Genomic DNA, 17,069 nt, shown 5'->3' with positions numbered 1-17,069 from the left:
AAGAAAACCCAAGCGGTAACTGGGTGATTTCCTTTCCTGCCATTGTCCACCTCAGTGGGACTTCTGCTGACACCCTCCCCTCTCTGGCACGCACTCCAGCTCCCAAGGAACAACCTAGTTTTTATCTTAAGGCTAGCCATTTACTTCAGTATGCCCAAGGATCTTTGCAACAGCTTGATGGAAGGGGAGAATTTTTTTTCAATGTACTTTGCTATTTTAATGGAATATAGGGGAAAACAGCAGCTGACTTTCTCTCTTTTTTTAAACTGAGATATAATTGACACATGATATTAGCTTCAGGTATACAATATAATGATTCAATATTTGTATATATTATAAAATGATCACCACAATAAATCCAGTTACCATCCTTCACCATACATAGTTACAAAAAATTTTCTCTTCTTGTAATGAGAACATTCAAGATCCACTCTCCTAGCTACTTTAAAATATGTAACACAGTATTATTAACTATAATCACTATGCTGTACATTATGTCCCCAGGACTTACTTATTTTATAACTGGAAATTTATACCTTTGACCTCCTTCACCCATTAGGAGAGGGGAGAACTCTTGGCCTTATGCGGCAAGCCCTGAGTCTGGCTAAGGTGGGGTTGGGAAGGAATGGGAAAAAACCCAAAGGAGGAGGCCTTATCCCTGGGAGGTCCCAGTCTGAAGATCAGGAAGAGGTTGTGCGTCTATACTCTGGATCCTTGTGCTGTTTGTCCCTCCCGACCCCCTTTCCCCTCCTCAGGGAGTCCAGCTGAGAACTTCCTATTACACAGCCTGGAGCAGGAGGTGGGTTGGAGAGGAAGGAAAGCAAAGGGAGGTCAAGGCGGGGGCGTTGGGTGGAAGGCAGAGAGCAGGTGTCACTAGGCACCTACAACACAGCCTCAAGGGGGCAGCAGCAAGCTGGCAAGACTCTCCTCTAGAAAAGAAGGGACAGGTTGGGCTACAGGCTGGACAAATGGTTGTCAGCCTCTGTTCCCCAAACCTGGGACCTCCCTTGGGGTCCCACATCTGCACAAGTATTTCAATTGAAATTCTACCATTAAAACTACCATTATAATTTCCTTTCTTTGGGTCTTCGATTTAGCAACCAAGTGCTTACTGTCGGGGTCTAAGGTATTGCTTTTGGAGTTCAAGAGGGCATTTGGGTTTTCCAGAGCTTCTACTAAATGTTCCTAGGAGGGGGACACTTCACATTGCCCTGGTGGGAAGAAGTGCATTAGATGCTACTTCATCCTGGGGTGGTGGAGGTGGTGGTGGGGGAAACAGGTGGAGCTCCAAGAGGAGTCTCTTCAGGTGTAGGTGGGGAAACAGTACAGTGTTTATAGGATGGGTGGTTATTAGGGAGAGCTTCCAGGAGGAGACGCTCTGGAGCTTGGAGGGCCTCAGATTGAAAGGGATATTGCGGTCTCAGCCTCATAGCTCTTGAACAAGCCCAGCTGGCCAGAAGCAAAGTGGTGATGATGACAATGCCTGCTCACTTGCCACATCCCAATCTGGGCTCCACTTTCTCCCACCCTCATCTGCCTCCCATAACATGCCCCCGTCCCACCCTGCTGTCAATTCTTCCTGCAAAGGGAGTAGCTGAATGCAATTTATGCACCCACCCCCACCCCATTCTCCAAAGTACCTGTGTTTTAATGGAAAACGCTGTAAGGCCCAGAGGAATGACTCCAAAGCTATATAAGATATTCTAAGGCAGAGTCTTTAGACTCTGGCACCTCATCCTCAAAGCACCCCACATGTGGGCAACTGCCAGGGCTATCTACCTTCTTCAGCCTCTATTTCCCCAGCTATGAAAATGAGCAGCAAAACCAGGTCATTTCCCAGGTCCCTTCTAAATCTGAAGGTCTCAGCGTTTTGAGATTCCACAGCCTCCCATGCTGAGAGCACAGGGCCGGCCAGCCCTTGTTAGGAGGCAGCTAGTCTGTGGTTTGGCACCACTGCCCAGCAGGCATTTATTAAATCAGTGGGATGTGGTCCCTGCTGGCCTGGAAAGAGAACATTAAGCTCCAAAAACTTCCTGCAGCAGGCCTCCTTCACAGAGTGCTGCTCAGAGGGGTGAGGAATAAAACCACTCCGGTCCCTGGCAGGGCTCCAAGATCCTGTTCGCTAGTGCTTTTGCCCTGTCTGCACCGACAACCACTGACTGAAAACATCTGGAAGCCTGCTTAAGACCTAGGCTATGTCTCTCTCCTTCCTCTGGGGTGGCTGTTCTTGACCCTGGTAATCCAGGCTGACCTTTGCCAATACCCCTTCCCATCCAATCTTCTGCACTTCATTGGGCGACAACCCTCTAATAAAATCCACATGAACCCAGCTGCTAACAGCTCCTGGAAGGGCTGTAACATCTAACACCTGCCCTGCATTCCTTGAGCCCTAGTAGCAAGGGAAAAGAGGGCTGAGACCCAGCTCTTGCACTCTGGGTCTTACAGTTGAATTGCGGACAAATGGAGCACGTGGGAAGAAAGAAACACCAATGATGAGGGCTTGTAAAGGCAAGAAGGCAGCTACAGGCGAGGAGTGCACACGGGTGCGACAGGGCTGCTGCGTGGCCCAGCAGGGGCCCCCAGGCTGGGGCCTGCCTCTTGCCAGGGATCTCAGTTGTGCTGACGAGGCCCATGCTGACTCTGGGTGGCAGGACTGGGCTGAGGTCGGATTGCATGTGTCACTGACCCGGTGGTCCAGGGTTGCCTGATCCTCCTCTCCTGTTGTGACCTGGGATATGTCCCAAAGTTCCTTGGGTTTCTAATTATTTTGGGAAATATTTACTGAGCACCTACAACATATGTGCCTGGTGCTGGGGAAAATACATTAGTGAGTAGAAGAGACCCAGTTCCTGGGCTCCTGTCCCACTACAGGTCACAAAGTCTCGGGTGCACTGGTGGGGGTGGGGTGAGGGTGCTTGGAGTTTCAGAGGCAAGAGAGCCCCCTAGCAGGGTTGGGTCTCTCCTATTCCGACTTCCTCCCTTAGCTTCTCTGGGGTATAATGCATGGACACAGGATTCCCTCTGGCTAAGCTCAGAACTCTGATTCACTTTAGTGTTCTTCCCCCCACCAAGGGCAAGAATGCAAGAAATAAATACAACAGGTTAGAAGACAGATAAGCTGCTTGAAATTTATTTATAAAGTATAAGGATGCACTTACTGGTTCTGCCCTTTTTTTTTTACTCCTCCTTTGCCTTCCTTTCCACCCAGCTAAGATTTTTGCTTGCTTGCCTCTGGGAGTCCTCAACTGGTTTCACTAACCTATCTGTTCTTTGCTATGATGAGCCAAAGACCAGCACAACCTTTCTGGGGGCTGAAGGTGGGTTCATCTCAGAAGGCCCTCAAGGATCCTGCTGAGGCAAATGACTCTGGCCAACTCAGGCTGCTGTAGAGCAGAGAAACTTGTGTCCTTCTTGGAGCGCTGCCTTCATCTCCTCAAACTGAGCCAACTGGCAGGCCTCGTCCAGCCCCAGCCAGCGGTAGGCTTGGTGCTCTTGGGAGAGGCGGATCTCCACGTCACAGTCCTTCACCTCGGCCAGCCAGTAAACGACTGTTTTAGGCTTCTCCCTGGCCACATAATTGAGCTCCCTTCTGAACCCCTCAATGATGGTCAGCTGGCCTGCTTCTAGGCCTGCTTCCTCCCGAGTCTCCCGCAGGGCTGTTTCCAAGTCATTTTCTCCTGGCTCCACATGGCCTAGTTAGGAGAAAAGAGGAAGAGAAAGAAGAGAGGATCTTCAACAAAGCTGGACTTTCCAGGTCAGACGATTTAAAGATGAGGTCTTCGGTGACTTTCCTAGGTGTTGCTAAGCTAAAGGGAGCCTTGAGACTGACAACATCCTAACACGCCTAGGAATGGGGTGCAGGGCAGACAGTGTCTGGCTCTTCAGTGTCTGGGAAACCCCTCCTCCCCACCCCATCTTCTCTGTAGAGAATGAAACAGACCATGTGTTTGGCAAGTCAGGTCTAGAATACTGCTCCTCAATGGTGAGAGAGCTGGCCTCCCTCAGACCTCTGCTTTCTTATTCTTTGGAGCTCTCCTCATCCCATGTTCTCAGGGAGACCTTTCCCCTGGAGACCTTAACGCAATTTTCCCAAGGCCGGGCAGTCCCTTCTTGGCAGGTGGCAGCCAGCTGAAGAGGGAGCACTTCACTTACAGTCCACGGTAAGGACTTAACACTGTCTGCAGTTGGTCCCTGAAGTCCTAGGGCCAATAGGCAGGCTCAAAACCCTGCGCTGCGGCACCAGCAGCTGCTTCCAAGTAGCTATCAAGGCTTTTCCAAATTGTTTTCATCTTTCTAACTGAGCAAGGCCAGATTCTAGTTTCACAGGGAAAGTCCTGATGGGAACTTAGACTACGGACAAGCTAAGAGCCAGTTCTAAGAAAATTTGTTGGCAAGACCCAAACCTGAGCAGAGAGTTGCCAGGAAACTGTTATAGGAGAACTTGAAGCTCTGCAGACTGGGAGCAGCCTTCGACTTTGCCTCGAGGCCCTCCTTGCAAATTCTTAGCCTGCCCAGAGGGGCCAAAAAGGACTGGGAGGGGTCTGGCAGTCTTTGTCAACACATGGCTCTAGCAAGTTGCTGGGGTGAGGGGGGGTAGGGGTCCTCCTGGTTCAGGAGTTCATGGGGGGCAGGAATTCTTTGCTGTTCTCTTCTTGGTTCGGAGACAGGGCTATATCCTAGCCCTCTTCCTTCCCAGGGATCCTCAGAGCAGTGCCCTGAGTCACCTGCTGCTGCACAGCTCTCATCAAAAGCACCAGGAGTGTGGACGTAAAAATCCATTCTAGCTCATGGCTTCTGGGGCATTTCCTCTATATAGCACCTCATGTAGCCATGTACACAAAGACAGGTAGGTAATGCATTGGGGGAAGAAGATGGGAGGGATGCTGGTATGAGAGAGGCACGCTGATCCAGGATGCCCCACCTTCCCTCAGAAGCATGTGGGAGGCTCTGAGCACACCCCTCCCAATAGCATCTACTCAGCATTCTGCTCACCAATGTCAACAGGGAAACTTATCCCTTGGGCCCAAGCAAGAAAAAATTCGGAGAGGTCTTTTGAAATTTTTCAATGAGTGGTACCATGCAGTGTGACTTAGGTAATCAGGAGTCAAGTGTGAATATTCCTATTCATAGTATTGTGACACTTCTGTCCCTTTTTTTCACCTTGTTTCTCCCAAGTGAAAACTCAAATGTGCAAAATTTACTTCCTGTTCCCATTTCCTTGTTTTCCTCTAAACCTGGATCCTTGCTTACCCCCCTCCCACCCCATTCCCCTTTAGAGTCCCTGCTACCTTCTGTCTGCAAGCTGTTCACTGTGGGCTCCTGACCTGTAGCCCAGTAACGACTCAACTTCAAGGTCCCCAACTCACAGCCCAGTGCCTTTTCTCCTACTCAGCCATTTGCCACAGAGGCTGGCGCTCTGATGAATGATATGAACAAAAAAGAAACAGGTGCTGCCTCTGCCCTGGGACTCAGTCACAGAGTTCTATTTCCAGCTCTGCTCTGGCCAGGCATGGAGACCTTGATGTAGAAAGGATGAAGGGCTCCTCCCACCCCACCCGCTCCTGCTGCACAGTCACTGGGAAACAAGCCTTGTGGGGGCCTGGCAGGGCGGATTTCTGAGCAATGCTTGGCATTTCCCCAAGAGCCAGCCCCTCTGGCCTCACACCTTTGGGAGGAGTCCAGTGATGGATGCCATCCGACGCCTGCAGCAGTAGAAACTCAATTGCAGTGTTGTCCACCTTGGGAATGAGGCGTCTTCGGAAGATGATCAACCCACATGCTCTCAGGGCCATGGTCTATCTGAGGACTTAACAAAGAAGATGTGGGACATTGGGAAGTTACAGAAAACAGGAAGCTCCACACTGGAGGGCAGCACTCTGGTGCTCGGGAGTGGCACGGACCAGCTAACAGTGACCTCATCGCCTACAGAAAAAGGCAGCATGCCAAGGACTAATGGGGATTAACCAGGAATCAGGGACGAGCCTTTGTAACTGCAGGACCCTGGTCCCTACCCTGTCAGTGTGGCTCTATCCCGGCTCCTCCAGGTCTCCCCGCTAAAACACAGGGCTGTGTGTGTGTGTGTGTGTTAAGAGACTGGAGATCCTCAAAAGCAAACCGCTGAAGCTGGGGATTTGCTGGGAATGGGAGAGATGCAGTAGAACAGTATCATCAAATCCACATTCCCATTTCCCTCAGCCTCCCACCTGATTCTGGAGCAAAGACCCCCACAATGTGGTTTCTGACGGCTCACAGGGGTCACTTCCAGAGTAGCTTGGTGTACCAAAAACTTTTTTGTTATTGATTTTTTTTAGCCTTTAATCCTTGTTTTGGAATGTTACACAATTCACATGGTTCAAAATTCAAAGTACAAAAGAGCATATATAGTAGAAAGCCTCTTCTCCACCCCATCAGAGGCAAACTAGCACAGTGGCCAAGAGCACGAATCTGGACTCTGGTTCAAGTTGGGGCTCTGCCACTTCTTCACTGTGTGATTAGCTCCTAAGTCTCAGTTTCCTCGTCTGTGAGACAGGATAATAACAGTTCTACCTCAAAGGGCTGCTGTGAGGATTATGTGGCTTAACTTTTGTAAAGTGCTTTAGAACAGTGCCTGGCATGTAACGAGCACTCAATAGATTTCAATACGCATAGAATAATGTCTGGAAGGATACATGTCATTAACAGTGTTTTCTGGAAGATGAGATTATGGGAAGACTTTCATTTTCTACTCCATATATTTCTGTATTGTCTGGAAATTCACAGAGATCATTTATTAATTTTATAATCAGCAATACAATAAAAACTAAATTTTTTTAGTCCCTGCTAAAGAAAAACTTCTGTCACTTGTTCATTCAACAAATTTTATTGAGCTCCCACCATGTACTAAGTACCACTCTAGGCTTTTGCCCTCATGGAGTTTATATTCTAGTAGGAGAGCCAGATTTTAATCAAATAATTAAGCAAATTAAAAAATAATTGCCCATAAAGATGTGCTGCAAAGGAAAAATGTGTGATAGGTAACCTGACCTCATATGAGGGATCAAGGAAGCCTTCCTGGAAGAAGGGATGTTTGAGCAGAGAAGTAGAGGATGAGTAAAAGGTAAGTCAGCAAAGGCAAAGAAGAGAGGAAGCATGCTCCAGCTGGAGGGAACAGTATGGACAAAGGTCCTGAGGTGGGATGGCAGAACTGAAAGAAAGACAGGTGTCTCACATGCAGCGAAGGCCTGGGAGAGTGGCCCATGCAGGAAGAGGCCCAAGTCAGCAGGGCCTCTTCTGTAAGATTCCAGGACCAAAGAAGGAGCTGGTCCTCATGGATGGCAGAGCTGATGCAGAGAGGGTAGCTGGAGGAGGAGTTGATAGTCTCCACGGCCTCCTTGCTGGTGCTCAAGCAAGATGAGCTTGCATCTGTCAAAGGCATAAAACTCAGACCCAAACTGAAACAGGTTCCAGGGCAATTCTCCGAACTGCCAATGGATGGTGTTGTTGCTGCAGGGAATAGCGGTTCCTTACTAAAAAACCATACACACCCAACACTGTGACCTTTCCAAACCTCTAAGGAGAGTTTTTAAACATTCAAAATAATCTCAAAAGGGATTTTTGAAATGGTCTGTGCTTTCATATACTGTTGGTGGGAGAGTACATTAGCACATCCCCTTACAAGGGCAATTTGGTAATAATTATCAAAACATAGAATGCACATTCCTTTAGACCCAGGAATTCCATATCGAAGCACTCCAACATACAGAAACACCTGTTTAAGATGCGCGTACAAGGATGTTCATGGCAACCTTGTTTGCAATATTGAAAAGACAAAAAGGCAGAAACAAATATCCATCAATATGGGAATGGTCAAGTAAAGTACAGTGTATCTATAGGATGGAATATTATGAAACCATTTAAAAAAATTAGGTAGAGCCAAATGTGCTGCTTGTAAAAAGATTTTCACAGACATACTAAGGGGAAAAAAGTATTGTTCAGCATAGTATGTATAATGTGATCATTCTTGAGTTTAAAAATTCATTTGTAAACTGGTAGAAGGCTTTTATTAAACATCGTGTTCTGTTTTCCGGGTTTCCTATTTATGCCGAGAACTTTCCCCATTCTGGAAGCCAGAAGGAAGCATCCTGTCACCAGAGAATGGGTGAACAAAGATTTCAAATTACTGGTCCAGGTTCAGGCAGAAACAGGTACCTGAGCCCAAGCCCCCCTATCAGGATGCTCAGAAAGTATTGGCAAGTTATTGTTGTAGGACATCTTGCCCCTGCCTCAGGTGGAGTCCCATGGAATGAATGTTGGAACTCCTAGGTAAGTTTAGGGATCCAAGACTAGAGGGCACAGTGCCCCACCTAGGACAGGAAGCCCCAGAGCATTCCTCCACATCACTGCCATCACCAATACAGCATGGGGAAACAAAGATGCCTGCATGGGGGCCAAGAAAGACAGGCGGAGGGGGGCCATGTGGAGCCACTGGGGAGAGGGGAGCAGGCCAATATTTTCCTATGGGGAGGGAGCTTAGGGTAGTAACAAGGGTGCACCCTAGCAAAAATGTATCTCAGCAGATACCAATGGGCAGGGGTGACCACATCTGAACTGACCAACAGTTCACCTCGATGGGACCAGAAGAGCTAGGATCAGATGTTCTCTTTCTACCTATGCTCTAGACCCATGGAAAGGACAGTTGCTCTAGAAAGGGAGAACTCCTATTTGCCCTTTCAATTGCCTGGCTTGAGCCGGCTGTGCTCTAGAATTTCTCCCTCCATCGTCATACATACAATTTCTTACTCATCCTTGTAGAAGCAGCTCAGATGTCTCTTCTTCTGTGAAGCGTCTGGCTTCTAATCACTCCACCTACTGGGCCTTTAAAAAAGGCATGAATAAACTTCTATTATAGGGTTTGATCAGAGAAGCAGAACACTAGGGGCACTAGAAAATTAAGGATTTAGTATAGGGATTAGGCATTGTGCAATTATGGAAGTTGATGGAGAAATCCATGCAACACTGTCGACTCTGCATCTGGTGTTGGGCCTGAAGCCTCTATAGGTCAGCAAGGCCAGAAGTTAGGAAGGAAAGCTGGATGTGAAGTGGAAGAGAGCAAGGAAAACTGAAACCCGTGAGAACAAATCGGGACCCACAGGACAACTGGAACCCACGAGGACAAACTGAAACTTGCGATTTCCTTTCACCATCTCCAAGCTCAGTGATGCAGGTGACTTGCAGGAGAAGCTGAAGCCCTTTGCCACAGAGCTGAGTGTACACTTGGCCCAAGACTCAGAGTAGCTGAAGGAGGAGATTCAGAAGGAGTTGGGGAGCTGCACGCCTGGGTGCTGTCCTGCACCAAGAAGGCAAGCCAGCAGATCAGTGTCACAAGGCATGCACCGCGCCACGCCTGGTAGCTGCTCTGTCCTTCATAGCGTACTGGCTGCTCCTTCACTTCAGCTTTCCAGATCTCACACAAAATTTTCTTGAGGTCACCTCTAACCTGGAAGTTATATGAAGGGAATCCTGGGAAACTTAGTTCCACCCTAGCTAAGTGGACACAGTACAAAGCCACCACAAGTATGCATACCCAGTACGGTAAGTCAGTCTGTACCTCTGGCAGGGAAGAGTCAGACGATGAGCTCTGTCTCCTTGGGACCGAGCACAGCAGCTCTCAACAGATGTTCATTGACTCAACAGAACGCTCTCCCACCTCCCGCTCAAACAAATGCTCAGGGTGTGTTCTGGGACTTTGGGAAATAGCCCAGCGTTTTCCTGAAGGGTGCCATTTACATAAAAATCAATGGAGCTATTGTTGGAGATTTTCTGTTTTTCTAGAGACCACGGAGCTGAAACTGTCCTGGGGTTTGAAAGTAGCCAGCTTTCACATGTACATCGTGTACACACACACACACACACACACACACACACACACACACACACACACACACACACACACACACACACGGACTCCAAGTGGATTCAAACCTCACGGGGTTAAAGAATGCAGCATCCAATATGCAAATATGCCTGCAGCCAGGATTGCGGAGGTGAGAACTCCAGGCTGACAGCAGGCAATTCACACTTCAGAAAAGTGGCAAAGTGCCTTGGGTGGTTAAAAAAACCTGAACAAAAAACCCTCAATGTCATGAGAAGGTTCCAGAAGCTAAGGAAAAGTGCTCTTGGCTTTCTCTATATATACAATTCGCTCACAGCCTAGGAGGTTCAGGACCTAGGTGCCAAAAAATAATTCACAGATAAATAGCTATACTGATGTGTTGTGTTCCCATGTTTTCATCAAATTAATCAGAGTGCTATTGCAAGCATAGCTCAACCCCAAAAGCCCTCGGAAATATACCTTTAGATACAGATAGAGTCCTCCAATCCTCCCCCAACTGGCTTCCTCATAGTCTAAAATCCCTTTAGCAGAAATAGTTTCATGCTACCATGTTATCAACTGAGCATCTACACTGTGCCAGCTACACAGTGCAAGGTTCTTTACATGTATCTTTTCTAATGCTCAAGACAACTCTTCATGATAAGCATTAATATCTCCAGCTCAGGATGAGGAAACTGAGATTCAAAGAGGTTAAAATACTTGCCCAAAGACATAGCTGGTCTCTGAATGGCAGGATTTGAATCCATGTAAGTCTAACTGCAAAGTCTGTATTTTTTCCCTTATATAGTACAGCTCTGCCTACTGTGAAAGAGTAGGGGTTAGGGCCCAAGTGGTCCTATGAGAGAACACGCAAATGATCTATGAAATTACCTCCAAGTTCCAAAATTCCCAGTCTTTGATCTAGTTTCACAAGGAAGATTTTTAAGATGTCTGGCTGGAATCCTTTCCACAGAACAGGTTTTAGCTGGAGGGGGTGTAGAAGAAGGTCCCGGTGCCCAAAGGCGACCCTGGAGGGGTGAAGTGTAGCCAGAGGCCCCTAAACTTTGCCTATCTGATGAGGCTTTCTATGCCTCCTCCGCTTTTTTTCTGGGAAGTAGGAACCTACAGCCACATGTTCAAAACCATACCCAGTAGCCTGGAGGTTCCCCAGCACCAAGTGTTAGGAACCCCTGCGATGCCAGCCTTGGATGAGCACACAGACACCTAACTGAAGGTGCTGGTATCCAGGAAATGCACCAGGCCACTCCACCGTAAGGAGGAAGGCCAGCGCTGCCTGCCCACAAGCAGCTCGGACTGCCCAGCTGTCCCTCACCTCCCACATCATAATGGTCTTTTCTCAGACTCTCCAGCTCCCTTCTTCCCTTTCAAAGGAGTGGAAGAAATGAGGCACCATCCATGAATAAAGTCCTCTTATAAAAAAAATAAATAAAGGAAAGAAAAAAAGCCCCAACTACCATGAATAAATTGAGAGAAAGAAAATGTTCCCTCAACTGCACCTTCGTCTGGGTGTGTGCCTCCCTCTTCTCAGAGACCAAGCTGCTGAGTCATCCTGCTATCTTTGCTATTTGGCTGAGGGAGGAAACAGGAGACTGCACCTGAATGACATGAATATTGACTTCAAGGATGAGACCAAAATCAGACAAGGTTGGGACAAAAATCATCCCTAGTGAAGGGGATCTGTTAAGTGGCCTGTTAGTGCCCTCTGCTGTACATGCTGGAAAGCAAACTTGAGGAATTCTCATGTTAGAGCCTGAAGCGATTCATGTACTCATCTAATGTCTGTTGAGGGTGTCCCATGGGACAGGCAGTGAGACAGGACTGAAGAGTAGCTATGAAGCTGAATACTACAATGACCCTGCTTTCTAGGGGTTCACAGCCTAGTGAAAGTGTAAGATATTTAAACAGACAAGTTACCAGTGTGTTTTGTGCATCACAGACGCGTGTGTGAGACAGAAAGGAAGCAAAGAAGGAGTGATGATTATCTTTAGGTCAAAGGAGTATCTCGCAAGGATTTTGAAGGATGGCTAGGAGTTTACCAGGCAGAATAAAGGTGGGGGCAAGGGGCACTCCAGGCAAAGGGAGGAGTGTGGGGAAGACCCTCAAGCACAAGATGACATTCCATTGATAAACAGTTTATAGTCTGCAGGCAATGAGACCCTTTGACAGGTCTTAGGCAGGGCTGTAATATGGTCAGATTGACATTTTACAAAGACATTCTGGCAGCGAGGAAGGTAGAGAATGAATGAGAAGGAAAGATTGGAGGCAAGGAGACCAACCAGTTACAAGCCTGTTGCCAAGAGTCCAGATAACAAGTGATAGAGAGTTAAATTAAGGCGGAGGCAGTGAGAAAGGAAAGGAAGGGATGAATTTGAGAGAGATCTCAAAGAGAAAATGAACTCTATTTGATGTTTCACTGTCCAAGGGAGAGAGAGAGAGAAACAGAGGGAGAGGAAGGGAGGGGTGGATTTGGTTTGGGTGACTAGGCAGAAGGGCAGTAGGTGGAACAAGGAGTAGAACGTAAGCTAAGGATTTCTGCTTGGGACAAACTGAATTTGAAGTACTACAGACTACCCACAAAGTGAATGGACAGATAGGTCCAGAGCTCAGCGATCATTTCATTCCATCTCCTCATTTCCCAAGGCAGAAATTTCCTGTTAGAGAAAGATTTTGCTCCCACCGTGGGTGCCTCTGCAGCCGATCTCTCTCCATTTGGGTAAGTCTGCCTGTGCATCTGGTGTGCCAGGCATTTTCATACTCTCAGTCAGAAACACCATGACACAACACAGAAAAGGTTGGCCGGCTCTGCAGTGAGAAGGACCAAGCTCTCTAATTTAATAGCTGTGTTACTTTGAGCAAAATACTTAACTTCTCCAAGCTTCATTTGCAAAATGAAGATAACGTCTACTTTTCATGGTTTTGTAGAGTTTAAAATAATGTATACACAGGGTCTGACATATTGGAAGTACTGAATATATGTGAGTCACTCTTATCCCTGTATCATAAAAGGTCATCAGAAAGCTTCTCTAAGTTATGTTTTTGGGTTTTTTTTTAAAGATTGGCACCTGAGCTAACAACTGTTGCCAATCTTCTTTTTTTTGTTTTTGCTTTTTCTCCCCAAATCCCCCCAGTACATATTTTAGTTGTGGGTCCTTCTAGTTGTGGCATGCGGGATGCCTCCTCAGCATGGCCTGATGAGCAGTGCCATGTCTGTACCCAGGATTCGAACCGGTGAAACTCTGGGCTGCTGAAGCAGAGCACATGAACGTAACCACTCAGCCATGGGGCCGGCCCCTCTAAGTTATGTTTTAATGTCATGCTCTTAGCCGTTATTGATAATTGAATCAAGAAATGGCTTTTCATTGGGTATAGAAGGAAAGTACCTCAACATAATAAAGGCCATATATGAAAAACCCACAGCCAACATCATACTTAACAGAGGAAAACTGAAAGCCATCCTTCTGAGACCAGGAACAAGACAAGGGTGCCCACTCTCGCCACTCTTATTCAACATAGTACTGGAAGTTTTGGCCAGAGCAATTAGACAAGAAAAAGAAACAAAGGGTATCCAAATTGGCAATGAAGAAGTGAAACTCTTGCTCTTTGCAGATGGACATGATCTATTAGCAATAATCAACAACTACAGCAAAGTTGCAGGGTACAAAATCAACATACAAAGATCAGTTGCATTTCTATACTCTAATAATGGATTAACAGAAAAAGAACTGAAGAATACAATCCCATCAAAAATAATAAAATATCTAAGAATAAATTTAACCAAGGAAGTGAAAGACCTATACAATGAAAACTATAAGACATTATTGAAAGAAATCAATGATGACATAAAGAAATGGAAAGATATTCCATGCACATGGATTGGACGAATAAATATAGTTAAAATGTCCATACTACCTAAAGCAATCTACAGATTCAACACAATCCCAATCAGAATCCCAATGACATTCTTCATGGAAATAGAACAAAAAAAATCCTAAAATTCATATGGGGCAAGAGAAGACCCCAAATATCTAAAGCAATCCTGAGAAAAAAGAACAAAGCTGGATGCATCACAATTCCTGACTTCAAAATATACTACAAACCTATAATAATCAAAACAGCATGGTATTGGTACAAAAACAGATACACACCAATCGAACAGAATTGAAAGCCCAGTAATAAAATCACACATCTGTGGACAGCTAATCTTAGACAAAGGAGCTAAAAACATACAATGGAGAAAGGAAAATCTCTTCAATAAATGGTGTTGGGAAAACTGGACAAGCCACACGCAAAAGAATGAAAGTAGACCATTATCTTTTACCATACACAAAAATTAACTCAAAATGGATCAAAGATTTGAAGGTAAGATGTGAAAACTCCTAGAAGAAAATATAGGCAGTACACTTTTTGACATTGGTATTTTCAAATACCATGTCTACTCGGGCAAGGGAAACAAAAGAAAAAATAAAGCTTCTGCAAGGCAAAGGAAACTAGAAACAAAATGAAAAGACAACCCACCAACTGGGAGAAAATACTTGCAAATCATATATCCAACAAGGGGTTAATCTCCAAAATATATAAAGAACTCACAACTCAACAAAACAAAAACAAACAACCTGATCAAAAAATGGATGGAGGATCTGAGCAGACATTTTTCCAAAGATATACAGATGGTCAATAGGCATATGAAAAGATTTTCAACATGACTAGTCATGAGGGAAATGCAAATCAAAACTACACTAAGGGTGCCAGCCCCGTGGCTGAGTGGTTAAGTTCGCACGCTACGCTTCAGTGGCCCAGGGTTTCGCCGGGTTGAATCCTGGGCACAGACATGGCACCCCTCGTCAGGCCATGCTGAGGCAGCATCCCACATGCCACAACTGGAAGGACTCACAACTGAAAATACACAACTATGTACTGGGGGCCTTTGGGGAGAAAAAGGAAAAATAAAATCTTAAAAAAAACCCTACACTAAGATACCACGTTACAACCAATAGAATGGCTATAATCACCAAGACAAACAGTAACAAATGTTGGAGAGGATGTGGACAAAAGGGAACCCTCATACACTGTTGGTGGGAATGCAAACTGGTGCAGCCACTATGGAAAAGAGTACACAGATTTCCCAAAAAATTAAAGATAGAAATACCATATGACTCAGTATTCCACTACTGGGTATTTATCCAAACAATTTGAAATCAACAATCCAAAGAGACTTATGCACCCCTATGTACACTGCAGCATTATTCACAATAGCCAAGACGTGGAAGCAACCCAAGTGCCCATCGACTGACGATTAGATAAAGATGTGGTATTATATACAATGGAATGCTCTCAGCCATAAAAAAAGACAAAATCGTCCCATTTGCAACAACATGGATGGACCTTGGGGGCTTTATGTTAAGCGCAATAAGCCAGACAGAGAGAGACAAACACCATGTGCTTTCACTGATATGTGGAAGATAAACTAACACATGGACAAACAGAATAGATTAGTGGTTACCAGAGGGGAAGGGGGTTGGGGGGGTGGGCATAAGGGGTAAAGGGGCACATTTATATGGTGACTGACAGAAAAAAATGTACCACTGAAATTTCACAATGTTATAAACTATTATGACCTCAATAAAATTTTTAAAAATCAAGGGAAAATAAAAATTTTTTAAAAAGGCTTTTCATATTTTCTGCAAAACTGCAGTGAACACACTGTTCGTCGCACCATGTGTATTCCTTACATATAAGGTCCCACAAGATAAATTCCTTTTGTGTGTGTGAGGAAGATTAGCCCTGAGCTAACATCCGTGCCCATCTTCCTCTACTTTATATGTGGGATGCCAGCCGAGCATGGCTCAATAAGCCGTGCATAAGTCGGTCCACCAAACCCCCAGCCAAAGAAGCAGAGCGTGTGAGCTTAACCCCTAGACCACTGGACCGGCCGATAAATTCCTTTCAATATAGGTACCAGGAAAAAAATTTCACTCTTTTGAAGAATAGATTGTTTCTTAACTATTAGTTATTTCTTTAACTGACAAGCTTTAAGCTAAATTGGGTACTCAATTACAGTAAGTCTACTGGCCCCTTTGGCTAGTAATATTTGCTTGTTTCTATTATGAACATAATTGCTACCATGTTTTTGAGGAGTTACTGCTTGCCAGACAGTGTGCCAAGAGCTTTACTTTCATTATTTCACTTAATCTTCACAACCACCCCCTGAGGCATTACCGCCATTTTTCAGAAGAGGAAAAAGGAAACTATGGGTCAGAGATGAGTCCGGGTAGGGACGCAAAAGCAGGTCTGCCAGACTCCCAGGATTGTTGCTCTTAATCCTCATTCTCTATTAGCGTTTTACATTTGGCTATTCGATTGCATTCGGTTTAAGCTGAATATATATATATATATATATATATATATATATATATTTTTAACCTTAAGAGATGTAACGAATACATAGGGCCCAACCCAGATCAGAACAAAGAAAAAGGAAGTTACGTCTTCAGGTAGCGGGACTCTTGTGTGACTTTTATTTCTGCTGTAATTGCCACGATATTAACCATTCAACAAATGAAGCAACTAGAAAATATAAAATCTCTTTAGGAAAGCAAGCAGGGTTTGCAAGGTTTCAACAAAGTGTAAACAAACTGAGGCCCAGGGAGGGGAAGGTACGGAGCTCGGGCCACGGGGCCCCAAACCCGGCACTCTGGGATTCCACCAGACGACCACCCTATCACCACTTGCACGGGGGCAAGCAAGGCTCACAGGGCCACTGAACCCCCCCCCCCCCCCCCCCCCCCCCCCCCCCCCTGTGCACAAGGGAAAACTGAGTCCTGCAAGCGTCCGGGGCCTGGCCTGCCCAGACTCACGGGCCGCATACAGAGGGACCCTAAGGCTACTACTCACCTGCAGCGAGGAGGCAGCAGGCGGGCCTTGGATGGAGACCGGAAGAACGTCAACCAATCCGCAGAGTTCGGCTGAGCTTCGGGGAACCAACAGCATGAGGCAGAGGGAGCCTCGACCCGCCTCGAAGATGCCTTTACTCTCGCTTAGAACGCCGCGAGAGCTCCCCTCGAGAGGAACGATTGGTTGAAAGACGAAAATTGAGCGTTACGCCCACTATTTCCTCGGGTCCCTGATTGGTCTTCTAGAGGAGACGGCGGCTTACGTCAACGGGTTCCCTGGGTGCCCATTGGTGGACGGTGCGGCGCTG

At 46.2% G+C, this 17,069-nt stretch overlaps 1 protein-coding gene and 1 long non-coding RNA gene across 3 annotated transcripts; one reads left to right on the top strand and one right to left on the bottom strand.

The window, feature by feature from the left end:
* Positions 1-3,102: 3,102 nt before the first annotated feature.
* On the bottom strand, positions 3,103-17,065 carry NUDT2 (nudix hydrolase 2). Of its 2 annotated transcripts, none has more exons than XM_070590323.1 (3): positions 16,763-17,065; positions 5,666-5,806; positions 3,103-3,692 (listed from the first exon to the last, which is right to left on the bottom strand). In XM_070590323.1, the coding sequence occupies exons 2-3, from the start codon at positions 5,790-5,792 to the stop codon at positions 3,376-3,378; spliced, it is 444 nt and encodes a 147-aa protein (XP_070446424.1). In that variant the 5' UTR covers positions 5,793-5,806; positions 16,763-17,065; the 3' UTR covers positions 3,103-3,375. The 2 variants fall into 2 exon arrangements, with proteins under 2 accessions (XP_070446424.1, XP_070446425.1); XM_070590324.1 differs by lacking the exon at positions 16,763-17,065 and adding an exon at positions 8,769-8,848.
* On the top strand, positions 3,540-6,983 carry LOC139078647 (uncharacterized). The gene is made up of 3 exons (XR_011531677.1): positions 3,540-3,754; positions 4,697-4,846; positions 5,277-6,983. It is a non-coding gene; the product is annotated as an uncharacterized lncRNA (long non-coding RNA).
* Positions 17,066-17,069: the final 4 nt, after the last annotated feature.

The sequence above is a fragment of the Equus przewalskii genome, chromosome 22, assembly GCF_037783145.1.
Source record: "Equus przewalskii isolate Varuska chromosome 22, EquPr2, whole genome shotgun sequence".
Classification (NCBI taxonomy): domain Eukaryota; kingdom Metazoa; phylum Chordata; class Mammalia; order Perissodactyla; family Equidae; genus Equus; species Equus przewalskii.
The sequence above is the reverse complement of the archived record's forward strand: the minus strand, read 5'-3'. Positions and strand labels throughout refer to the sequence as shown.